General features: G+C 43.4%; 1 protein-coding gene and 1 long non-coding RNA gene across 3 annotated transcripts in view; one reads left to right on the top strand and one right to left on the bottom strand.

Annotated features, from left to right (window-relative positions):
* The first annotated feature begins 9,212 nt into the window (after positions 1 to 9,212).
* Positions 9,213 to 15,472, top strand: LOC123363042. Of its 2 annotated transcripts, none has more exons than XR_006576686.1 (3): positions 9,213 to 9,313; positions 14,443 to 14,542; positions 15,387 to 15,472. It is a non-coding gene; the product is annotated as an uncharacterized LOC123363042 (long non-coding RNA). The 2 variants fall into 2 exon arrangements; XR_006576687.1 differs by having other exon boundaries at positions 15,366 to 15,399.
* Positions 15,473 to 23,614: 8,142 nt separating this feature from the next.
* The window catches only part of MSRB2 (methionine sulfoxide reductase B2), a 41,075-nt gene continuing 38,174 nt past the window's right edge, over positions 23,615 to 26,515 (bottom strand). The window contains 2 exon segments of the mRNA XM_045007601.1: positions 23,615 to 23,744; positions 25,701 to 25,848. Of these exon segments, the coding sequence (XP_044863536.1) occupies positions 23,640 to 23,744; positions 25,701 to 25,848 (253 nt within the window). The 3' untranslated portion in view covers positions 23,615 to 23,639.

Below are 26,515 nucleotides of genomic sequence, written 5' to 3'. Positions count from 1 at the left end.
AGTCTGCCACTCCATCAAAATTCAGGAGTGTTTGGATCCGGGGTTCTACTCCATCCCTATTATAATCAGAAATCATGAAAATTAGAGCTGGATCTGAAATGTCCACAAAGCTCAGCAGGGTTCAGGTCCAGAGTGATGGTTTGGCCTGGTAAAGAGTTACCAGAGGATCCAGTCCCCAGTACCATGTCTCTGAGGCATTTGAGTACCATGGCCCCTCTCCAGAGGTCAAAGTACAGCATCTTAAGCATGCTCATTGCACTGGGAGTTCAGGGTTTATGAATTTCCTTCCTAGTGTTCTTGCTTCATGTGTGGCATAAGCATCCTGGGTAAAGATCTCATCTCAGGCTTTGGACTGCTCTCCTCCCTCTCAGTTGGTCAGATTTAGGAGACTGTTCACTCAGTTGTAAAGAATGATGTCAAGGACATGTTTTCCATTGCCGCCTGAATGGATAGATTACAGGGTGGACCTTTGAGAGGCCTCAAGGGGTGGGCAACCTCTGGCATGCGTGCCGAAGGCGGCACAGGAGCTGATTTTCAGTGGCACTCACACTGCCTGGGGCCTGGCCACCGGTCCGGGGGGCTCTGCATTTTAATTTAATTTTAAATGAAGCTTCTTAAACATTTAAAAAAACTTATTTACTTTACATACAATAGTTTAGTTATATATTATAGACTTATAGAAAGAGACCTTCTAAAAACGTTAAAATGTATTACTGGCACGCGAAACCTTAAATCAGAGTGAATAACTGAAGACTCGGCACACCACTTCTGAAAGGTTGCCGACCCCTGCTGTAGAGTTTTACACCCAGCTTCTTTTCTCATCAAGGGCAATGCAGGCATCCTCCTCAAGTAATGTGAAATTCAACTAGAGTTAACGATCAGCCTTGACTGGCATGAATTCCTTCCTTCCACCCAGGGGATCCATAACTTACATCTTGTAAGAGATAATCCTGACTTCTCAGACGGCCTATATTTTTCAGATGCAACTGTAGTTATAAAATGCAAATCTAACCGTTTCCTACAGCCTTCTAGTTATTTTCTGTCACGTCAGGCCATTCTTTCTTCTTCAGAATAGTTTCTGAACTCAGTGGGAGCCACAGGTGTTCAGCCCCTTTGGCAGTCAGGCCACTGGTATATCTAGGTGGATTTTAAATATTTAATTCCATATTCAGGTGGATTTACGTGCCTAACTTCAGGCACCCAGGGCTGAACATTTTTGGCCAAAGTGCCAGTGCCTCAGGAAGCTTTCTACCAGTGAAGATGTGAACTGCAGGGTGCAGTGTTCCTTGTGTAATGGTTAAGTGGCATTGCTAACACCTGACCCACAGCAGTTTCCCAGCTTTGTGGTAGGTATAACACCTTCAGCTATTGCAGAGAAACCAGAACTTCGAACTCATCCAATCTTTGCTAGTTAAAATAGGCACAGTCTAAGGAGGAGGTGATGTCTCCAGCATCAAGGGAACAGTTCCAGGCTGAGCAGGAAGCAGATGACAGCCTTCAGAAAGCTTGGTTGGCGGCACGGAGCACCCAGCCGCCTCTCAGCTCTTCTAACCGAAATTATTTCAAACTGGTTTTAAAATGTAGGTTTTGGTATCCCTTTGACAGCTGCACAAATATTCTGCAACTGATTTTTGGATCTTGAATATTTTAAACACCATATTGTTTTCAGAGGAAGCTTCTCAGTTGACTTTAAGTACAAGGCATGCTGAACATTCTGTACTGTATGTTATAAAAGTCAGCTTTTTCAATCAGACTGTGGTAGGCTGAACACCCTATCACTAAATGTCCAGGTGAAAGTATGGACAGAAGCAATGCTGTTGCTGCAACTCCCTCTCCCTAGCTGCTGGGGGGAAAGGAGGTCTTTGATACAGGCCATAGAGCTGCCAAACCTGACAGCTGAAGGAAGCCTGACTCTCAAAGCCAAATATTTTGCTTTGTTTCTGTGTATACACTTTATCTTGTTTTACTTATCAGCAATAATAAACTACCATCCTTCAAGAACTAAATATTGACTTTTAGGGCTCCTTTAACCCAAAGACACTCACTTTCTGTCCCAAAGTTCCTTGCCCAAACCATTAGCCTCTTCCCCCAATACACACACACACACACACACACTCACATTTTTTGCAATGTACAGTGGAGTCATTCACTAGCTTTTTCCTTTAGGAAAGCTGTATGATCCTGACTCCTGTGAAATGTTTTAGCTATGATTTGTACAACTTATCAACCATTACACGCCAAAAAAAGGATGTTAAAAGAAGGTTAAGGTTGCAAAGTTAAGCACTCAAAAGTTAAAGGATACTAAAATTAAAGTTGCCCATGTAACTTCCCTAGGTTTTTAAATAAATAAACTGAAAAAATAGAAATCTCTTCATGTGGAGTCATAATGATGTCCACAGGGTTCATCAGCAGGGTTGGAACCTTTAGCTCCATCACACAGACCTCTGCCACTTCAGCTAATGCAGTAACAGGCACCAATAATAGATTGTCCTCTTTGTGGACCAGCTACCAGAAGGGGATGAGACATATGCTTTTTCCCAGTGGGGTTCATAACTATTTGCAGATAGGAGAGGAATGGTGAAACTCACTCTTGGGCTTCATTCCAAATTCTGGAAGGGGGGAGTGTTCTAGTGGCTACAGAGCCTTCTTGCCCATCATTCAAGCATATCCCAGTCCTGTCTCTTACTGAACATCTGGCTGCTCGCCCAGTCTCCCTTGTCCCAGTCTCTCCCCAAATCCTTGTTCCAGTTTTTACCCTAGCTAGTACCAGTCCACCTTTCCAGCCTCCTCATCCCTTTCTCAGTCTCCTAGCTCAGCTAGTCCCAGCCTCCCCTTTGGACTCCCCATCCAAGTTCCAGTGTTCCCCACCACCACGCTGGCACCCAGTCCCTATGCCCAGATAGTCCCAGTCTACTCCCTGCACTGCTGCCATCACCACCACCATCACCCCTCCGCCATACCCAGTCTGGCCCTTAGCCACTCTAGAGTCTATTCAGGCAGCATTGCCCTCCACACTCTCTGGGTGCCAGCCAGGAGAGCACTGAAAGCACATGAGAGAGAGTCTCTCATCTCTTAAATCTGGTACCCAGTGCCAGAGGCCCTTGGCAACCAGGAAGAGCAACCAGGTAAATCCTGCTCGGACCTTTCAGCCTTGGGCTGACTCATGTCCACTGCAAATGGAATCTTTGGAGAATTTATCTGCCAAACACTAACATGTTACAGGAGCACCGGAACCTCGATAGGAGTGGGGGGGCCACGAGTTCCCATCCTCTTTGTGGCCACGCCCCTGCTCCTCCTCTTCCCCTGAGGCCACACCCCCTCCTCTACCCACAAGGCCCTGCCCTCTAGCCAGGCCAGAAGCCGGAACCAGGCCATGGTAAAAGGCACATCCCTAACAAAAAGCCAATTCTTCTCCTACTCTCTGCAGCTGAATTTCAAGCCCTTGCTCCAAAGCATGGAGGTGCTAAAACTTCCCAAGGGAACAGTTGCAATTTTGTTTAACGTGGGCAAAACCTACATATTCCCCTCCTCCCCACAAGTCTCATTCTTGGAAATGGCTGAACTGTTTTGGCTGAAACTTAAATAAAAAAAACCAAGCCCAAAATTCAGCCTAAGACAGATGCCCACCATGGAAAATTTCATCCTGAACAATTATAGCTAGGAAAATCTACAAGCAGCTGAAAGAAGCTCTTACAATTGAAAGTGTTAGGCAACCTTAACTAGAATAAGAGATATTTTCTAAAACTAGCTGCTAGTTTGTTAGTTGATAATGGGCTCAATAAATAATTCAATAAGAATTTGATTGTATCTAGTATTCCCTGGCTTCATCCAGTGCAATTATAACCCACTGCTCTGTGTGTTACAGTCCCTCTCTTTGACAATCTGCAGGGGATATGAATTGTTGTAGTCCCCAACTACAGAGCCCTGACTGTTTACCTCAAGTTGTACCAGCTGATCAGATACTTCTAGCTGTGGTGGTCCCGGTTCAATATCCAGTTTGTTGGCCAGGTTAGCCACCATGCTGTCACTTTGAAATCATGGTTCCAAAGGGATCTTTGTCACTACCCCACCCCACCTCCTTACAGTTGCCATATTGTGTTTTGTCCCAGGACAGACTCTCGGGGCCACTCCCAAAGATTTTTTTTTTTTTGCTCTGAATTTGAAAAGCTCACTGGGACCTCCTAGGCAATTGTCAGATGGGCTCATGCCATGTAAAATTAGGCTTGGAGAGCTTTAGAAATAGCCACTTTGATTCAATTCAGTTCATGGAAATGAATCCAAAACTGCAGCCAAGATTTTGCAGCTTGTGCAGGTTTCTATGAAGGCCTATGCTTTGTCTTCTGGAGGGTCTGTGACACTGTTAGTATGTGTGTGGTGTGTTGTCATTTTGGGGGTGGAGAAGAATTTTGTTTAAAAAATGAATTTGTTCCAGCCACACCACCTTATTGCTTGGCTGAACCATTACAAATTATCAGTTCACACCTCAAATGAAGCAATCACATTGTAACATATCAGTATGTAGCTTGGTTAGATACAAAGGTGCTGACGGTATCCTCCTGCTTGCCAGACACTAGTATATTGTGTTGCTGTGCATTGCTACAGAACTGTATTTCGGCCCAGAGGAGGATGCATTTCAGCAGTGGGTGAAGCGATGCCTAAGCACAGTTGGCACTGTCCCAGTAGAGCAGTTAAAGTTTGTAACACTTTTGGATGCAAGAAACTGTGTAAACACATTACTATATACCAGGAGGGATGACTCAGTGACCACAGGTTCAAATCTAGGCAACGGTAACTGAGACCTTCTTGAGATAAATTGACTATGTTGGGCTCTATCAAAAGAAGCCTTAAATTCTGAGGCCATCTCCCTGATCCACTTGGATGTTAAAGATTCCATGTCACTTTTCATAAGCACAAGCCTTTGCCTTAGTGTCCTTAGCCAAATCTTCTCAGGCTGGCCTCCATCGCAGAGGTGGCTGCACCTCGGAGCTCCTAGATTCATTGACAGCCAAATCTTTTCACAGGTCACTGGGTGTTACATAGGGGAATCAAATCTTCCTCCTCAACCTGGAACCAAGGAGCAGAGCAGCCACACAAGTGCTTTGCAGTTGCTAGTGCAGTGTCTAGGCTACAGTAGCAGTGGCAGGCCATTATGACCCCCCTAAGCAGGGTTTCGGACACTGATTCTGCATAGCTCAAGACCCACCTGCCTTCCCCCAGACCTCTCACACGGCTATGGAGAGAGGTGCCCTGGCTCACAGAGGTATGTGAACTCTCCCTGTATAACCTTTCCATTTCATGTTCCCCTCTGCAATACATCCATGACCATTCCACTGCTTTTTAGCCTTGGCTGCCCATGTAAACAGGAGTGTGTGTGTGTGTAAGGTGTGAGGAGTTGGGCAGGACTTGCCCCACAGTTTGTAAAGTACTTTGGGCTGACGGACACTATGGGTTGGATTCTGTCCCTCTCACTCACATCAAATAGCACCTTACTCCATGAGTGAGTACATGACTTCAGTAGGACTGTCTGGGGAGGAAAATCCTCTTCAGTCTAAGTAAAGGAAGCAATAGCTTATATTAAAATATGTCCAGATTCTATATAGCTTGGTTTGGGTCAGCCGTGATGGCTGGAGGGGATGTGTGTGCAACTATAGAGAGTGACCACTAAGTATAAAATAGCTTTAGGCATGATGGAAAAAACCTAAGTAGGGGAAAGAACTGAATTTTATAAATGTATTTGATATATTGGAGGCAGACAGAACATTTCATCCAAAATTTCAGCTTTCTTCAGTGTTCTCCTCTGATTTAAATACCTTTGTCTCACATCTGCCCTGCTGGTCTGTTTTCCGGGGAAAAAAATATTGCTTGTAAATGACAATGTAAAATAAAGTAAGGAAGGGAATATGGATGGATTTAGATATGTGATACTAACACTGTATTCTTATCAGACCATGGCATCTTCAAAAGCAAAGGGAAAACTGTGTTTATAACCGATTTGTTGTCATTTGCCTCTTTATCAAATACAGAAACAGAACATACAAAAGTGGCTTCAAAAAGCAAAACAAGCCCTCTGAACAAGTTCTTTGGCTCCATCTTGTGAGTTACCCTGGAATTACCACACCACTTCCTTCTTCCAACACTTGTGCTGTGGTATACAGGCTGCACAAGGCTGTCTCATTCCACTGCTCTGCTGTTATTTTAAATAGCATGTCAATGCCTTCCCAGTATGCCTGGTTCTTCATTGGGAGAAACCTGACATAGCCCCTGCAGAGCCTGGTCCTTGTTCAGCATAGTACTAGGTGTATATTCTGGAATAGCAGGGAGTCTTGGTTGGTCTCCATGGGAATACTGTTTTGAAGAGTTTGGTTGAAAGGAATGACATGACTTATATGGTGTCTGGCAGTTCTGACTAACTAATTGCTGAATTAGCAAACAATCTGGGGTGCAGCAACTGGTGGAAGCCTTTGGGAAGAGGAATGCATGAATGGAGATCTTCGAATCTGGTGGGCGCATACAGCGAGACCTGCTACACAGAGCTGAGTTTGATTTTTAACAAGCTATATATGTTAAAGGGAACTAATTTGCTTTTACTGTTTAAGGGCTTGATCTTGTAACTTTTATTCAGATCTGTGGTCTTTACTCACACGAATAATCCCACTGACTTTATTGGGACAGTCTTTGTGAGTAAGGATAGCAGGCGCAGGCTTTAAAGCCTTCTCTACACAGGACAGTTTTTTGAGTAATAGTTTTGGGGATATGCTGCCTGCCCTCCACACACAGAAGTTCATTTTTGGAGTGTCTGGCCTGCATTAATCAACACACTGTCAAAGCGAAACAACTTTATTCTGGAATGAGTATTTTCAAGTTCAGATTTGTGTGGATGCATCGACATTTCATTTTAACTATTCTGCTTCTTTGCAGTGTTGTTGTAGCAGGGTTGGTCCCAGGATCTGAGAGAGATAAGTGGGGGTGAGGTAATATCTTTTATTGGACCAATTTCTGTTCATGAAAGAGACAAGCTTTTGAGCTTACACAAAGCTTTTCAGGTCTGGCAAGATACTCAGAGGGTCACAGCTAAATACAAGGTGGAACAGATTCTTTAGCATAAGGAGTTAACACACATTGGAAGAGACCATTCAAGATGAAGGGAGCAATTGTCTTTTGAAGGTGTTGTGTAGATTTCCTTTGAGAGATCAGATATGGAATGATTGTTTCGAGAAAAAAGTGTCCATTCACGGATCATGGGTGTTTTTGTCTTTTATCATTTTTCTGTGTTCATTCAAGAGCATTGCGATTGTAAAGTTTCACCCACAGAGTTGTTATTGAGGTATTTAGTGCACTGGATGAGGTACACCACATGTTGTGATAGGCATGTGTCGAACCCTGGATCTTGAACGGTGTGTTGGGGGCAAGGGGTATGTGTGTGGAACATTTTAGCCGTGGAGATGTGTCTGCAGGTTTTGCATCTGTTGTTCTGGCAGGGTCTTGTGCTGCTTTGAGTTAGTGTGTCTTGGTCTGTGAGAAACTTGCTTCTGGTGATGAGCTTGGAGAGGTTGGGGGGTTGTCTGAAGACCAGAAGTGGGGGTTCAGGAAAGATTTCTTTTAGGATGTGGTCCCCATCAAATATGTGCTGTAACTATTTGATGATGATATCTTATAGGGGTTCTAGTGTGGACTGGTAGGTGACAACTAAGGGTGTGTAGTTGGTAGGGTTGTTTTTTTTTCTGTGTTGAAATAGGTTCTCTAAGGGTATTTGGGTTGCCCATTCCATGATGCAATCTACTTCTCTGGTGGAGAGTACTTGTTTGGTGAAGGTGGTTTTAAGTGTGTTACGGTGTATATCCCAGACTTTCTCCTCAGAGCATATTTTGTGTTATCTGAGTGCCTGCCTGTAGATAACAGATTTCTTGGTGCGTCTGGGCTGGATTCTGGATCTGTAAAGGTAGGTGTGGTGATCCCTGGGTTCCTTGTATATAGTTGTTTGTAGGGTTCCATTGTTGAAACTGATTGTGGTATTCAGGAATTTGATGCTGGTGTGGGAGAGCCCTAGAAAGAGTTTGATTGAGGGATGGTGGTTGCTAAAGTTGTGGTGGAAATTGATGAAGGAGTTCAGGTCATCTGTCCAGAGTATGAAGAGATCACTAATGGATCTCAGGTATATCACTGCTTCTGGCATTCCTCCTGCTGCTGTCCCACACTGCATAGCTTCACATCTGTGGCAGCCTGTCTCTGTACCTATGTGCTCTCTACTGCTGTGGAGTCATCTTGACTGGTTGGCATCTTCCTGTTTAAATGCTGGAATGCAGCCAGGTGAATCTCTTTGTGATTCCAGCCTGTAGCAGGTTCACACACCTGGAGCCACATACCCATCTCCCTCAGCAGAAAGATGGAGAATCCCCTTCCACTCAAAGGTGCAGTACACTTAACCAGACTCAGAATATATTTCTAGTTACAGAATAGGCTATGGTTTTCCTTTCTCAGCAATCCTATCATCAGCAGCCAATGAAGAAAACAGGTTTGGGTTAGCTTTGAAGGCCTCTCCTTGAAATACTGAGAGAGAAATAACTTCGGTTTTTCAAGCTGCTCTCAAGGGTACAATAAAGAAAGCATCTCTTATCACTGTGATAAATAACTCCCTGAAATAGGCACTATTGCTAATATCACTGAAATGGACTCTGAAATTAGTTTTCATTTGCTTTATTATTCTTGCTGATGGAAAAAGAAAGCCAGCTTAGTGTTTTCCAGTTGCTGTGCTGCCTTCTCAGTTGTTTGCTGCTTTCTGGCTCCATACCAGTCCTGATGATGGATTTTCCTTAGTCTGCATTATTCCTCCCTTTAGTCATTCTTAGCTTGATGAATCAAGCTCTTACCAGCTAGCTAGGTAAGATAATGAATACCAAGTTGCACAGTGAATGATTTCCTGTGAATAGAATGAAAAGGGTACTTAGTTCTGTATCCTACACAGTTCACCTCGTGCGCCAGTCTTCTGAACCTGGCACCTGTATACTCCGCTGCCATATTCCAAATCACACAGGCTGCTTTGGCTTTGGGCAGCATGCAAATGAGAGATCTAAAATCCATACCGCCTTTGAACCTGTACTTAATAGCAATGAAGATAATCAGAGCTGAGAGCCAGCTGTAGTGAGTTTAGATGACAAATGAGGATTCAGATATAAGACTGATAGCAATTAGACTGCCACCTGCTATTGCTCTAATCTCCACCCTGAAGTTCAATTGTTAGCCGAGGTTGTTGGCAAATGAATGCATAAGGACTATCTTTAAGGACATGAGATACTAGGATTTCATCCCAGTGACTGTAAGTAGGGCTGTATCAATTTTATTTTCAATTTCCTACTGCAAATTTTTGTCCTGCTTTTTTGAACAATTTTGCACTGAAGTTTATAAGAATGCTTTAGCCTTGAGACTTCAGGCCATTTTTTTTAAATACAGATGATTTTTCTTTGGTCTGGGCCACCTGTTTCCATCTTGGCTTCCTGATGACCTTCTGCTGTCAAGTGGTCTGCATTCATTTTCTTTTTGTTTCATTTTCATCCGGTTCCTATTTCAAGGCCCAATCCTCCAACCCCTTACTCACATGCCTAGTCCCACTGCAGTCAGTGGTATAATACGCATGGATAAATGCTACTCGCACAGGTTAGCAGGGTCAGGTCTCAAGTTTTCTTCTGGATGGCTGTATTTCCACCCCCCCCACACATCATAGTTCATCCGAAAAGGTATGAAGAGAAATGGTGTCAGATTAACAGGGTCTAGCAATGAGAGGCTTGGCAACAGGTGCCTCAAAGGGAATACAGTTGGATGAAACCTGGTAATTTTGTTGAAGAAAGGCCATAACATTTGTTTAAGGGGCACAGGAGAGACTGAAGTTTGTTTAAGGGACTAGAATTGTCTGTTGGCCTGTTCCTGAGAGGTGGGGCTTGCTCCGGTTCCACTGAGGTCAAAAGAACTGCTTTCATTTACTCCAATGAGCATCGGAGCTGGCCCATGTTGAGTACCTGCAACTTTCTTTGAAGCTGCAGAGAATTGCACCCGTAAGGAGCAGGCTCTATATATTACATTAGGTGGGGAAAGGACCTTTACTGTGGGGTTTTGAAAGGGAAAAGATCCAAGCTTATACCAGAAAACTGATTACAACGTTACCTAGGGAGAAGCTACTGCTTCTGCAATATAAATGTCACTGGAAGTCTGAAAGACTAGAGGACACAGAAGAGCTGTCTTGTGTTTGGTCTTGTCTTATGGAATGAATTAACTGCCAGGTTATTCTGAAATGTTAAATAAGATTTTTAAAAGGGCATTTTCAGATTACCTTAAATAACCAGTGTCCACTTTGAAACCAAACAACATGCTAACCATGAACATTGCTTTTTCCCTTGTTTTGTATTGTTTTCTTTGATATTTTTTCAGTACTTGTCTTTTTTCTCTCAATAAACAAAGGGCCTGGGTTTCTCTCAATAAACAAAGGGCCTCTCATTTGGGGGACAACATTAAGCGAAGGAACAAAATTGCAGCATTAGTAAATGCTGGCATTTAGACATCTAACTACTGGATTGCACCTGCAAAACAGAAGTCCCATTTTAAAATATTGGCCCAAGATATCTATTAAAAACAACAGGGAAAGGACAGGGTTATCTTTTCACAGTATCATAGTCTCCCTAAAATCTACTGCATGTTATATTTGTTATTGGAAATTGGTCCTTACTACTAGTTGAGGAAAAAGAGAATACGTTGAACGAATACCAATTGCCTAGTGTTTGCCATTTATTAGAGGTATATTCAAGGCCGGCTCCAGGCACCAGCTTATCAAACAGGTGCTTGGGGCAGCCACTCCGGAGCGGGGTGGCACTTTCAGGTATTCGGCAGCAATTCAGCGGAGGGTCCCTCACTCCCGCTGGGAGCAAACGACCTCCCGCTGAATTGCCGCAGATCGCGATCGCGTCTTTTTTTTTTTTTTTGGCTGCTTGGGGCGGCAAAACCTCTGGAGCCGGCCCTGGGTATATTGCTTACTGTGTTCTAAAGAAAAGTGTCAGTGAACAAAACATATTTTTTAATTTTTTTTCTTGTGGACCCAAAGATGAGGATTTCCTACCCTTCTTCCCCCCACCTCCAGTTGCTCGGGCAAAGTTTCCATTCTTCAATGGAAACAAGATCAGGCCCAAAGTCATTTAAAAAATACAACAGACTCTCACTAGAAGTTTCCCAGACACTAACCATAAAATATCCCACTTTATTATTAGCTTCAGTGATACGGCGAACACTTTGTCCTTGACGAGTTTTGTGCTCTAACAAAGCCCAGAACAGAGCTAGACTCTTACTTGAACACGGTGTGTATTACAATAGCGAGAGCCAAGGAGGAGTGTTAGGCCATAATCCTTATTGGCCCATACTTTTCAGCTGTATTAGACCCAGTTGACCATAAACTGTGGAGCATGAAGGTGAAACCTTGCAACAAAGAAACCATGTCAGGAAGGACATTCAGCTTTAACAGCAGAGCTAAGTGTAGGGAGGAACAATGGGAAATAATAATACATTCAGTTCTACAGCACCTTTCATCCAGGGACATCAAACACTTTACAAACATCAACTACTTAAGCCTCACAACAATGGTTATGAGGTAGGAATATATGCTGCCCCTTTCACTCACCACTTAGCAGAACACTGAAGCTTTTTGACAGTGGGCAGCAACAGTGCACAACAGGTCAGGATGCAAAATAAAGATCATCATATCTAACTGAAACAGCAAGACAAGGCAGAAGTTTGGCATCTGGAAACTGGCCTGCCCACCGTTACCCTCACAAAAAGAGCCTGGATCTTTAACGCCAAGTGGTCAGGCCCTCCGTTTTATGTCTTAGCAATAAAACTGGAAAGGTGAAAGCAGGGGCAGAACCAATCTTTTAACAGACAGCTATGGGAGAAGACAAATTTGTAAACTGAAAGAGGAACAAAGGGAAAACATTTACCCCCTGCTCTTAATAGAGGCTCATTTATTAAAATAAGGCAAGGGATCCAAGGTCATAGAAAGTTACATGTGATCAATTTTTGGAAAATCCCCTTGTTAGGGTCCTACAGAGCAAACCCATAGCTGCACCTCACAGATCGACCCCTGGTCTGTCATGCTGCCACCATGCCCTCTATGAAGCCTTGAGCTCCTGACACAGTCAGATCCATAAAAAGAACAGGAGTACTTGTGGCATCTAAGGGCCAGCATTACTGCAGGTGACGAGGCCTCTAGGCAACCCAGCTGCACAACCAGTATATGCAGCAGCTACTGACGCAGACTGAGCTGGGCATCCCTGCAGCTGCTCCCCTCCCCTGCACCACACCTAGGGTACTGGAGGTGGGGGAGCTCAGAGGTGCAAGGGGTGAAATAAAGGTCTCCGAATGGAGGTGAGCAAGGAATGAATACATTTGGCACAGAGCGAGGGAGAGGAAGCTGTGAGGGGATGGCAAAGGAGGAGAAAGGAGACGGAAAACGAGAAGGCAGCTCGTGGTTTGAGAGACTCTTCTCTGCCTATAAATGTCTCATGTCCCAAACTTGCTGTGTGACCTTGGGCAAGTTACTGCCTTTGAGTGGTGATCTGAGCCCTAGTTCATTAGGACCATAGTCATTATTCTATCTCATCACTTGTGTAAAGTAAGAGGCGGCACAATCACAGGAACACTTCAGTGCCCCAGACTTGAGCCATTTCAAAACAATAGCAGGTACAAATAAAAGGATTCACTCCTCAGTTGCGGTTAGAAGACCTTCCATTGGCAGCTGCAACCAGCTGCAGCCAGAACCCAGGAAACAGAAAGTTGCTACAGCTCGATTGCCAGCTAAGGATTCCCTGCAACTCTGGCCCCCAGGAATAAGTTATCAAAGTGCACAGACTAGGTGCTTGTTGGCAGGCCTCTCACCTCCTGCAAGGGAGGCCCACAGCTGATTCTGAAGTTTGATGACAGGCAAATGTAAACATGCTTAGGGGCACAAGCGGAGCACTCACAGCACAGTTCACAAACTGCCATGAGCAAAAGTGGGATGTTTTTACCATCTTATACCATGTCACACACAGCCACTTCCAGAGCTGAATCCTGGCCTAAGTATGGCAAAGCCTACCTTAGGGTCCTCCTGGCTGGCGCCAGGAGCTGGCATTGCTGCAGGATGACTCTTGCCTCGGTCTTTACCAAACCTCACAGTCCCAGACTGCAAGAGAGAAAATAATATTCAAAATAATAGTTAGATACATAGAAAAATCAAAACTAAAGGTCAGTATTCGCAAGCCTTGCTCTGCACTTTTCTGTTTCAATCCCATTTGCGGCTGCACTGCCTAAAAATCCTTGGGAATGTTCAAATGCCACTAATGTTTTCTGCTTTGGCAATGCGCTGTACTGAGTGTCGTGTCCTGTATGGAGGGTCATGCCAAGGAAAGTGAAATTGGCTGCAAGGGTTTAATACTTTTCAGAAAAATCTCACTTTTTCTTTCTTGCTCTTACCTGTGGGCGGGTAAAACAAACAGTGTAGGCTGCAGGAGAAAAGCAGCACTGCTCTTCTGTGGATGTGTGGCCATAGCAACACGCAAGGACTCCTTCAGGCTTTCCAGTAGCGAGGACAGTGTAGTTACTGGTAACACAGAAGCACCCACTGCTTGTCTCCTTGCTCTCTCCCATTCTTGAGCAAAATCAATGTTGTCTCCCAAGAAAAGGAAATCGCATCTAGTGAGTCACTTTGCACGATCTCCTTCTAAAGCTGCCTTGGAACATAAGGAAAGGTGGTTCATTTTGGATGGTGTGGCAATGGAAAGTATTGCCAGAGATTATAGTCATTCTCTGCCAAAGCTGGGCTGTATAATTCCTCCCTATAATGCTCGGTGGGACCCCCATGCAGCTGCCTATTTCACAACCAAGCCTGTACCTCCTTTGCTCCAAAGAACAGGACAAGTAAGTATCATTCTATGTGCACAAACGTTTGGCTGAGTTTGCTTACCTTTGTTTGAATATTGTAGCTAGTAAAGTAAGTGTGTTCTAATTTTACCTTTTCTTCCTGTCATTAGAAATCATAATAAATAAGTACAAATCAGGTGTAAGAGGGAGAGGGAGGGTCTGAGCACAAACCTAGGAGTCAGGCATGCCCGAGTTCCAATCCTGGCTCTGCTACTGGCTCCATTAGTGGCCTTGAGCAAGTCACTTAACTTCTCTGCCTCAATTTTCCCTTCAGTAAAGTGGGTAACACCTACCTGCCCTGCAGGGGTGCTGTAAAGATTAATTAGTTAAGGGTTGAAAGTGCTTTGAGGTGTTACTTATTTTAGCATACTAAGTGTATTATTTAAGTAGGAAAGTAAAAATAGAATAAAATTGCTTTCTTTCAGAATCTGGGGAGAGAAAAACAATGTACTATTGTTAAAAACAAATAACTTATGAAAAAGTAGTTTTAAAAGTATTTTATCTTCACAGGCAAATGGAGGAACATCAGGTTATGGTAAAATGGCAGAGTGTTTCCAGTTCAGCAGTGCAGCTGCCCTTTATCTGATACTCAGGAACAAAGCTGGTGCAGGTACTGTGACAACCCCCACACTGTAACACATAACACATTGCACTTCAATAGCACCTTCCATTATTATTATTATTATGTATTCATATTAGAGGCTTCAATCAGGATCCAAGTCCTACTGGGCCCTGTACACATAGCTAGTAAAAAGATGCTCCCTGCCCTAAGGTGCTTACAGTCAAAGGGCCTTTCCTGCAAAAACATACACACATGTTTAACTATATACACAAGTGGTTCCATTGAGATCCATAGGACCATTCACATGCAAGGAATTATGCCTGCATGTAAATCTTTACAGTGTCTAAGTCTATGATGAGACATCACATGGATGCACCTAACATATGTGGGGGAGCACAAGGTGACTATGATTGATGTAACAAGCAGCAGTCAGAGCACACCAGCTGCCTAGCCATTGTTGAGTGCTGGGTAGGCATCGTGACAGATGTGAGATTTAAGCAGAGATCTAAAGAGAGAGGATAATGAAGTGGTTTTGCAGATTTTTAAGGGTGATCTTCCCATGCATAACGTGATACCTCTGAGCCCAAGCCTGCTGAAGCATGATGTGTCATTCCTGAGCTAGAGAGTATGATGAGTCTCCAGAGGCAATTACCTGCAGGTCTTGTGACAGGCCCCCCACACCATTCAACCAGGGTTCAGCCAGTCCTCAGGGGAGGACACACCCAGGTGATCCCAAGGCAGATATATAGGTGCCTAAGGGAAACAGGCTCTAGTCTGCTCAACATCTACCTGGCTGGGAGCATTCCCATTGCTAACTGTTTCAACAGACTGTCCTTGCTCCTGTTCTAACTCTGGCTTGCTTCTGCTGTAGCCATCTCTGTTTCTGTGCTAGGCAGCAGAGGAGAAAGCACAAAGATGTTTAAGGAAAAATTGGGCTGATGGACAATAAAGGATGGCATTGCTGGTGGAGTAGAGGCCAATGTCTTGATAAATATGAGAGAGGTGGGTATGGAACTGGTTAAAGGGGAGATTAAAACTGGTCATACGAAAAGGTGGAGGGAGATTACTAGTAGAGTTCCTCAGGGATTGGTCTTGACACCAATCTTAGTTAACATTTTCATTATTGACTTTGGCACAAAAAGTGGGATTGTGCTATTAAAATGTGCAGATGACACAGAGTTGGGAGGTATTGCCAATATGGAGGAGGACCAAAATATCATACAAGAAGATTTGGATGACCTTAAAAACTGGTGTAATAAAAACGGGATGAAATTCAATAGTGCAAAGTGCAAGGTCATGCTTTTAGGGACTAACAGCAAAAAATTTTCCTATAAATTGGGGATGTAACAGTTGGAAGCGACAGAGGAGGAGAAAGGCCTGGGTATACTGGTCAGTCACAAGATGACTATTAGCTACCAACATTATGTGGCCGTGAGAAAGGCTAATGCCATCCTAGGATGTATCAGGCAAGGTATTTCCAGTAGAGATAGGGAGGTGTTAGTACCATTATACAAGACACTGGTGAGACCTCATCAGGAATATTGTGTGCAATTCTGGTCTCCCATGCTTAAGAAAGATGAATTCAAACTTCAACAGATGCAGAGAAGGGCTACTAGGATGAGCAGAAGAATGGAGAACCTACCTTACAAAAGGAGATTTAAGTAGCTTGGCTAGTTTAGCCTAACCAAAGAAAGGATGAGGGGAGGTATGATTCCTCTCTATAAATATATCAGAGACATAAACAGTGGGAGAGGAGTTCTTTAATTTAAGGTAATGGTAGCACAAGAACAAATGAATATAAACTGGCCATCAATAAGTTTAGGCTTGAAATTAGATGATTTCTAACTATCAGAGGAGCAAAGTTCTGGAACAGCCTTCAAAAACCTAACTTGTTTTAAGACTGAGCTTGATTTGTTTGTGGAGGGGATGGAGTTATGAGATAGGCTACAATGGAATATGGCCTATCTGTGACTCCTATTACTAAATAGTTCCAGTAGCCAGAGATGGGACACTAGCTGGGCAGGGCTCTGAGTTTCTACAGACAATTTGTTCCCAAGTGTCTGGCTGCTGGGTCTTGCCCACATGCTCAGGGTCTAACTGATTGCCATATTTGGGGTACGGAAGGAATTTTCTACCAGATCAGATTGGCAGAGACCCTGAGATTTGTTGCCTGCCTCTGCAGCATGGGTCACCTGCTGGTTTGAACTAGAGTGAATAGTGAATTCTCAGTAATGAAAGTCTTTAAATCAAGATTTGAGGACTTCAGTAACTCAGTCAGAGGTTATGGGTCTACTAGAGGAGTGGGTAGGTGAGGTTCTGTGGCCTGCTATATGCAAGAAGTCAGACCAGATGATTATGAGGGCCCTTCTGGCCTTTAAAGGCCATGAGATTATACACAGGGTGGGGCCAAAGCTCTTAAAAATGAAGACAAGTAATTGTGTTTGATGCAGTGGAGGAAGAGCCAGTGGAAGAATACAAAGGGAGGTGATGCAGCCAAAATAAAGAGCCAGAAACCTCTGAACCTCCCATCTGCAGATCTCGCAGCATGCTTTTTATTACCATTATTTACATCATAGTAGCTCCAGAGAGCCTGGTTAGGCTCAGGGACCAATCATGCTAGACACTTGCACAACCATAGAGGCGGACATGGCTCTTTTCCCAAAGGGCTCACAATCCAACAAGATGAGCAGCATAAGAAGGCAAGACAATCAAACATACCATCTTATGGTCCACACATATATAGACATTAGGAGCAAGAGAAAGATGTAGGAAAGTGTAGGGCCTCTACTTAGTGGGGAAGGAGCGCTAATAATTGATGACACCTGAGGCGTTAAATGCCTATTATGACTCAATCATCACTAAAAAAGGTTAATGGTGACCAGATACTCAACACAGTTAATACTAACAACAAGGGGGAAGGAACACAAGCCAACAAAGGGAAAGAACAGGTTAAAAAAAATTTAGATAAATCAGTTGTATTCAAGTCAGCAGGGCCTGATGAAATTCTTCCTAGAGTACTTAAGGCACTAGCTGAAGCAATCTGAGAACTATTAGCCATTATCACCAAGAACTCATGGAGGACAGGGGAGGTCCCAGCGGACTGGAGAAGGGCAAACATAGTACCTAGCTTTAAAGAGGGTAACAAAGCCTGGGGGTGAACCCAATAACACTGTTCAAATACACTAAGGGCTGTTATAAAGAGGATTGCAAGCAGTTGTTCTCCATGTCTGCTGATGGTAGAGCAAGCAGTAATGGGCTTACTCTGCGGCAAGGAAGATTTAGGTTAGCAAGTAGGAAAAACGTTGCAACAATAATGGTAATGAAGCTCTTGAATAGGCTTCCAAGGAATGCTGTGGAATCCCCATTGCTGGAGGTTTTTAAGAACTGGTTGGATGAACATGTTGCAGAAATGGGTCTAGGTTTACTTGATCCTGCCGTAGTGCAAGGGGCTGGACTTGATGACCAGGCAAGCAAGGTCCCTTCCAGCCCTACATTTCTCTGATTCTGTGCAGTCTATAAGATGACAGCTTTGTAAATACTTTTTTATATATATAAACAAGAGCCTCGCAAGCTAACCTGATCTTTATTTGAGTTTTCCCTCAGGTCATTCTGCAACACATGTGGGTGGTCACCAGCTGTTCCTCACCTCAGTCAAGCCTCTGGTTGGATACAATGGCACCTACGGTTACAGAAGAAACACTCCATCTCTGCGCAGGCAGCCTTCACTGTTTGGGCTAGTCGCCAACTTGCCAATTCACTAAGGGCTGGTCTATGCAAAAATTTGCACCAAACTAATTAAATTGGTTGTAATCCACACTTTATTTCAGTGCAAGTTTGTGTGTTGACACTCTTATTTTGGATTCAGAATGTCACTTTTATGTGGAATACTCTGCAATATTATGGTGCTGAGCAGCAGGAAACCCAGTGTCTTGTTTTGATTTTTGCTGGTCTGGGTTGAAGCTACATTGAAGTAAGACACTTGTACTCCACACTAAGAGTGCACACACACAGACTTGCACCAAAATAACTCAAGGTGTGAATTAAAACCAAGCTAGTTATTTCGGTGTAAGTCTGCAGGTGGATCTGACAGAACTCTTATCACAGCATAGGCCACATTCTACTCTACTTTGAGCTGCGTTGGTGGGTGTGGTGAGCATTTTAATTTGGAGACTTTGCAAGTGAAATACAATTCTAAGTATCTGATCATGTACATACAGAGTCACACTGTGCTGTCTGTCTATACATATGAAACATGGCTGGCTAACCCGTTTCCTTTGACAATCGCTAGTCACTTCTTATTGAGCCCAAACTGCCCCTGAATGAGCAGTGCTGAACGGGGCCCTAAAGGACCCTTTGACAGTGGAGCAATAGATCCCAAGAAGAAAACCAATGAAAGCATATTGGAGGACTTCGTAGTCTCTTGGCTTATATGTCCACACAGGTGCGTAAGGAGGCATGAGATCTCTTTCCATCCCTGGGTAGACTACCTGGCCCTCAAGTCTGGGTGTACAGGAATAAGCAAGCACAGCAATATTCCCTGGCCAGAACAGGTGGGCATGAAGTGAGCAACAGTATATGACATAAACGACACATTAGTCCTGTTAATAAGCAAGTCTGACATAATTAGGCTCTTCACGCCTATGACAGCAAGCCAGAAGCTCAGCAGTAGCATCGCTGACTCCTCATGCAGTTTCATGGCTCTGTTGTTCTTTGTGCAGAGCTCTATTTTAGTTTAGCTGGAAGAATTATGTATGTTCTCTGTGTTGGCACTGGTCATTTTTCAGAAAGGCTGATTCTAGAGCTGACAGATGATGTAGAGGTGAGTTCCCTATGTCCGTGATCACTATGACAGTTATAAGGAATTCTATGCTTCAAAAAGATTTAGATGACAAATGAAACACAGTGCACAGCTCCAGCCTAATGCAGCACTGCTTATTACATGAACTGAAATCTTACTAAAATGTTTTGTGTCTTTAGAATTGTACCAGGCAGCAAAGCTCTAAATAAATTACCACACCCTTATTACTTAGGCAGCCAAAAAAGGGAAAATGGAAACACCTGTTACAGGTAGCATTGAATGTTGCCTAGTAACTCTCAGCAGGGAACAATATAAAGTCAGCTAGGTTAGCATTATAGAAGTTATAGAAGAGTGAAAATCTGAAGGCAGGAAAGCTCTGTGCAGCACAGCTATAATCTTTCCTTTTATGGTGTCCTAAGCTGAAAGTGCTTAGGAACTGCACAAAGGTATGTACAAGTTTATACAGACACGTGTTTGACAAACAAATTACTGAAAATATCTTTTGCACAGAAGCCTTTACACCCATTGTCATCCAATCTCTGAAATGTGTAAAAAGATAGCAAGTCAAATGCCTCTGTGGATCCTTACAGTGAGTGGACGAGGCTTAGTTCTGATGCTATTTTTGCATCAGGAAGTACCTAGAGTGAAACCCTTTTCCCATGTCTGCTAATGGCACAGGCACAAGGGCATTGTTTGAAGGAGGAATTGAGCTGCTCGTGCATCTGAACCATGTTTCCCTGAATGGTTTTAATTATGGTTGAGGTTTGGAGTTTAAAAAACCATTTCCAACTAAGGCCACTTAAGATTTCCTCTGCTAACAGTGTTTAAAGCCACGGTAGGATGAAAAAGTGATAATGTTTGTGTAAAAACGCCTAGCTTGTTTATCCCTGCTTCAGGGCATCATTTCCTTACCAGCATAACTGGAGTCGGAGAGCTGAGTTCCGCTCTGTGCCAACACTACCACTGGTGTCAGGGACACAATGGAAGTGGCTTGTGACTTCCCTATTTAGAGGCTGCCAGGGGCTGGGCTGGGCCGACAGAACAGGTTCCCTGTGCCAGTTTATAGTCACTGGAAGTTTAAGGAATTTGCACCGACCGTGCGGCTCCTTTGTTTTGATGTAGCACAACCAGCACAAAGAAGCTATTGGGCAACAACAAATTGTGCCCTGGCTGTCTAGTTACAGCTCTTCCCAATCTGAAGGCTTCTTCACTGAAACTACGACAATCTAGATTAAATTCCAAACAACAATTTCATTCCATTTTTGAATTATGTTTACTTCTGAACTGTTCGCTGTAGTGTGAAAAGGTCTTCCTCTTGTGCTGCTAGAAGAGCCTAGGGCCAAGGTAACCATGCTCTGAAAACAGGTTTCTGGAAATGGATCACTTTGACCCTGTAATCTCAAGAAGTGGTGCAATCTAGCTTCAGTGGGAGTAGGTCTGATCTGGAGAAAACAGGGAACACAAGAGTTATCACACATACTGGTCATACTAGGCAATGTACCAAGTGCATAAAGCTGCTAACCTTGTAATAAGTCTCAGGCCTTGTCTACACTACAAGACTATTTCGAATCAACTTAGTTCGAATTTGTGGATTCGACCTTATGAAGTCGAATTTGTGTATCCATACTAAATACACTAATTCGAATTTCTGAGTCCACATTCACGGGGCCAGCGTCGACTTTGGAAGCGGTGCACTGTGGGAAGCTATCCCACAGTTCCCGCAGTCCCCGCTGCCCATTGGAATGCTGGGTAGAGCCCCCAATGCCTGCTGGGGGAAAAAATGTGTCGAGGGTGGTTTTGGGTAAGTGTCGTCATTGAACCATCAATCAAGCCTGCCCGCTAATGCACTTGCTCATGAAGCCCTATACAGGCACCTGGGACAGCGACAAGGAACTCTTCAAATACCAGCGATCAGCGAGCAGCGTGACCTGTGACTGTTCAGTTTCTTTACAGAGAAGCTGAACCTGCCCCTGTTTCTTTACCCAGTTACTGTTGACTCTCCTCTTTGGTTACATACCGTTACCCACTTCCAGCACACGTGTAAAAATAAAATACATGTCCCATTATTACTTAACAAAGGTTTCTTTATTCATGACTGTTCGTGAAAGAGTTGAAACTGGGACGCAGGCTGTGCTGGGTAGGGTGTGTGGTGATGTAAAGACCACCTCTAAACTCAAGGAATGACAGGCTCCTGCTCCTAGAGCGGTCCTCAGTGCCGGAATGCTTCTTTCAACGGAGCCTGCCATCCCTCTTTATGGAATTCTGTGTGCGGGCGGATATGTGACCTTGTGGTGGAGGAGGACGGATACAGATTCCTCAGCTGCGTGACTCAGCGGTCCAGGACAAGGACCGCTGTATAAGATCTGTAACCGCCCTTCCCCGCTGCAAAGTCACATCTCCCCCGCCCACACAGATCCTGGAAACCACCTCCAAAAACCGACCAGGTTGCCTACTGACTGCACCGTGTGTGTGACCCGCTGCTGATCCTGCCCCCGTGTCTGTACCCTGGGAAAGGTGACTGTCCTATGCAATTAACCACCCCCTTCCCCACGCCCCCCATTCGAACACAGTCTTCTTTGAAAAAACACAACGGAAACAGTAATTAACAGCAAAGCATTTTTATTAATTAAGTAGACAGTTAGGGGATGGGACTGGGATTGGGACTACTGTGAGTCTGGAAGTGAAGGACTTCGGCAAATATAGGGTATGAGAGCTTTTGGGTACTTGAGCACTGTGCTGTGGTGCAGTGACAGTATTCACATCCCCGGCCGCCCCTCCTCCTGATTATTTTCGGTGAGGGGGGTATGGGACTTTGTGGCGGGGGAGGGCGGTTGCAGATACACTGCAGGGGGGCTCTGTCCTCCTGCGGTCCTGCAGAACATCCACATCACTAGTCCAAGACCTCTCCTCCCGTTCGCTGTGTGAGCGCTGGCACAGAGAGACGGTCTCCCACTGGCTCTGCGGTCTGCTAGGTAGCAGCCCATACGTTCCTCGAACATCTTGTCCCTTGTCTTTTTCTTTCGCCGCCTAATCTTTGCCAGCCTCTGCGAGGGGGATGCTGTGGCAGGTCTGGAGACAGTGGAAGCTGTGAGATGGGAAACAGGGAGTGAATTCCTTGCAAAGATACATTTTTGCGAACAAACAATCATTTCAAGCCCGTTTTCCCAGGATTGCCCTGGCATACGCCATAGCGTGGCAACCATGGACACTGTTTTGCCTTTTGTGTATGTCACCGTATGTGTACTAGATGCCGCTGACAGAGGCGGGCAAGCAGCGCTACACAGCAGCATGCTTTTGCTTTTGCATGACAGCAGAGATGGTTACCAGCCATATTGTACCATCAACCATACCATAAATTGGTAATGAGATGGTAATAAGATGGGCATGGTTATCCTTTTGTAGACCAGGCCTCAGAGTTTAAAGTTACTTTCTGATGGCATCCAGGATATAGCATCCTTTAGCTTGTTTAGCTAAGATCTCATTTGGAAGATGGGAGAAGTAACAGACAGACTCAATGGTCATTAAATACTTTATTTATATCCCTAAATACTGCTGGGGTGATAGTGGTAAGATTAATGACCCTCACACCTCATTCAATCTAAAATAGGGAGCATACCCCTGTGAGGTCTCCACTTGCAATCTCAACCTAATTCAATTCTGGAAGAAGAATAAATTTGTCAGAATTGAATCTCGGTGGGAATTGCAGCAATTCAAAGACCCCTTTGATTCTGTTCTGCTAGACTGGGAGAAGGTGTTAATACTTTGGATTTACATTGCCCCACTGCAGAGCTTTGAATTTCTGGGGTCAGTTGCTCTGTCACAAGTCGCTGCTTTAATGAAATGTCTCTCAGACCTGGAAAAATACTAATTTGCAGATGTGCATTATTTGCTTTTTAATCAGTATTTAATGAGCTCAACATAAAATATTTAATGAGCTCAACATAAAAAAAGCAAACATTTTAACACTGAAAACTACAGGCCACAACTACTTGGATTTACTTTTTAAAGTTAAATGTATAAGTTTATTTTAAGTACAAGGCAATCATTGAGGATTTTATTTCAACACTTATAAGACAGAGAACACATCAATGTTCAATTTCATAAACATTTTGCATTGTTTCATAGAAACTTAAACATTATAGTCAAAACTAATACATTGTACACATTCGTAAAACCAAATTCAAACGAACACAAATATTAGGCTAGAAATTACAATAAATATATTTTTACCAACATTTTCAATATCACTAAAACAAAACTCCAGTGGCACAAAGGAACTGGTAGTGAATTTATGTTTGGTACTAAAATTTGTAGCTTTCAGAATTGCACTTAAAGATCCTTCTCCTACTAGTCTAAGCTTGGTTTAAAGGTTAACAAAACACTGTTCATACAGAACCTTTGTCCAGAAGGTCTGGGACCACCATCAAACACATGACCAAGATGGGCATCACACTGCAACAGAAAAACAATCATTAGTTAAGTGAACACAAATGTCTTCATGGTAGAATATCAGACAGCACTCCATGTTCTGTAGTGCTATTCCACAACTTAGTTAAGAATGACAACTCAGGGGAAAAGAAACCCTACAGGCTACTCAGGCATTTCTTTAAGGAAAGATTTTCTACACTCACAGCATGAGGTTTGGGATCAGCACAAAGCTAACAGCAAGTTCACAAGTTGTAAAGACATCCAAAGGAATGTGAGGTTATGAGTTGTTCTACGAGATCCCAGTCTTTCCAGGTTAGCAGTAATACACAATAAGATGTACTCACTACAGCACCTGGCCCTGCTCCAGGCAAGAAATGACCTGGTTCTGCAGGTCTTATGCAAACAAAGTTCTTGCTAAACTCTATGGAATACTTTGTCAATCTTATCTTCACACCTCTGGTACACGATGAGGCGTCGGGTCAGACAAAGTGTGGACAAACACCCAAGACATGTTTGTAACAGTTGGTCACATAAAATAATCTCTAGTGAATTGGTGTAATAGATTTTGTTCCTAAATTCCAACCTGGGTGTACTTAAAAAGATGCTCACCTTATCTACCAGACTGTTCCCACACCCAAAAATGGATTTTTATAGGTGATACTGCTTTGATCTTGACTCTCATGTCTGAATCCCAAGAGTAGAGAAATAAAACTTTTCAGTGGTATCCTAGCACTCACAGATACATCTGGACAGACTAATTTACTAACTGTGTGGATGCAAACAAAACATATCCACAAAGATTTCATATAAATTCACACACAAAGGGTACATCCACACTACCTGCCAGATCGGCTGGTAGCGATCTATCTATTGGGGATCGATTTATCGTGTCTCATCTAGACGCGATAAATTGATCCCCGAACGCTCTGCCATCTACTCCGTAACTCCACCAGGGCGAGAGGCGGAAGCGGAGTCGATGGGGGAGTCGCAGCCATCAATCACGCACCGTGAGGATGGGCAGTAAGTTGATCTAAGATACATCGACTTCAGCTACACTATTCTTGTAGCTGAAGTTGCGTATCTTAGATCGATACCTGCCCCCCCAGTGTAGACCAGGCCCAAGTAACATTTTCAAAAGCACCTGAGTGACTTAGAAGTTTAAGTCTCATTTACTTTCAATAGGCTTAGACGCCTAAGTCACTTAGACATTTTGAAAATTTTACCCATTGGGGATTGAGGTGGATAATCAGCTAAACATGAGTTCCCAATATGCTGTTGTGGCCAAGAGAACTAATTCGATCCTGGGATGCACAAACGGGGAAATTTTGAGTAGGAGTAGAGAGGTTATTTTACCTCTGTATTTGGCACTGGTGCACTCACTGCTAGAATGCTTTGTCCAGTTCTGGCGCCCACAATTCAAGAAGGAGGTTGATAAATTGGAGAGAGTTCAGAGAAGAGCCACAAGAACAATTAAGGGATTAGAAAGCGTTCCTTATAGTGAAAGACTCAAAGAGCTCGATCTATTTAGTTTAATAAAGACTGTTAAGGGATGACTTGAGTACAGTCTATAAGTATTTTATGGGGAACATATATTTAATAATTGGTTCTTCAATCTAGCACAGAAAGGTATAACAATCCAGTGACTGGTAGTTGAAGCTAGACAATTCAGACTGTAAATAAGATGTACATTTTTGACAGTGAGGGTTACTAACCATTGGAACAATTTACTAAGGTTTATGGTCAATTCTCCACCACTGACAATTTTTTAAATCCAAGACTAAAGATATTCTACATTGGTGAAGTTCTATGGCCTGTGTTATGCAGGAGGTCAGACTAGATAACAGTGATAGATTCCAAGGCCAAAAGGGACCAATCTCTAGATATTGTTATATGGCAAACTGTGCAGACAATGATACAAAGATGAGGAAAGAAGAAAACACCATAAAAAAGTCCTTCTCTACCACCTTAAGATAAATATACCTGTTTTCAAATGACTTCCATGCTGGTTGATCCCAGTGAGGTATCTGGACACCTCAGGATACTGGTATTGCTTTCATCTGTACCACATGCACCAAAAGCTTCCGAAAATGAAGGCCATCCGGTGCCAGAATTGTATTTCGTCTCTGAACTATTGAGGACAGCAGATCTTGTTATTAATCAAGAATATAGATGTTAAATAGACTTTTTGTTGTTGTTTTCAATAGGAAAAACTGGCTTTTCCTTCTACTTTCTCCCTCACCTTTGTGTTTGTTTTCTTTTAAATAGCATTTGGCTCAGGAAGCATCTTTTTCAGTGCACCATCACTGTTCCAGAAACTTTTCACCTAATAGATTTCTTGTTCTTTCTACAGTACAGGCTTCTGTCTCATCAATGATGGTCCAGCCTTCTACAGTGTTTGAAAATGGCTTTCCAAATAGCTAAACACACTAGGCACTTTCTGTAGAGGCCCAAAGGCCACAGTTCAAAACCTTACGTGTCCAAATATGTTATTTAAAAAAAATCAAAATTGAAAATTACAGTAAATTTTGGAGTCTCATTAGTTTAACCTGCCAGACGAGGTTCATACATCAGAGCAACTGCTGCTTGAAACAGCAAAAGTGACAAGGTGTAACTAAAAAAAGTCTGGCAGATCAATTCTACACAAGTCTATGGAGCTTTCTAGAATACAATGATCTACTGCCCCCGAGAGGTGATAATTGGCATTACAGAGACAACTACTACTGGTGGTTAAACAGGAACTGGAAAAAAAATATGCTGAACAAGATAAGAGACTGGGGTGGGGAATCCTTGAGCCA

Source organism: Mauremys mutica, chromosome 2 (genome assembly GCF_020497125.1).
Source record: "Mauremys mutica isolate MM-2020 ecotype Southern chromosome 2, ASM2049712v1, whole genome shotgun sequence".
NCBI lineage: Eukaryota > Metazoa > Chordata > Testudines > Geoemydidae > Mauremys > Mauremys mutica.
This window is presented reverse-complemented; position numbering and strand designations above follow the sequence as displayed.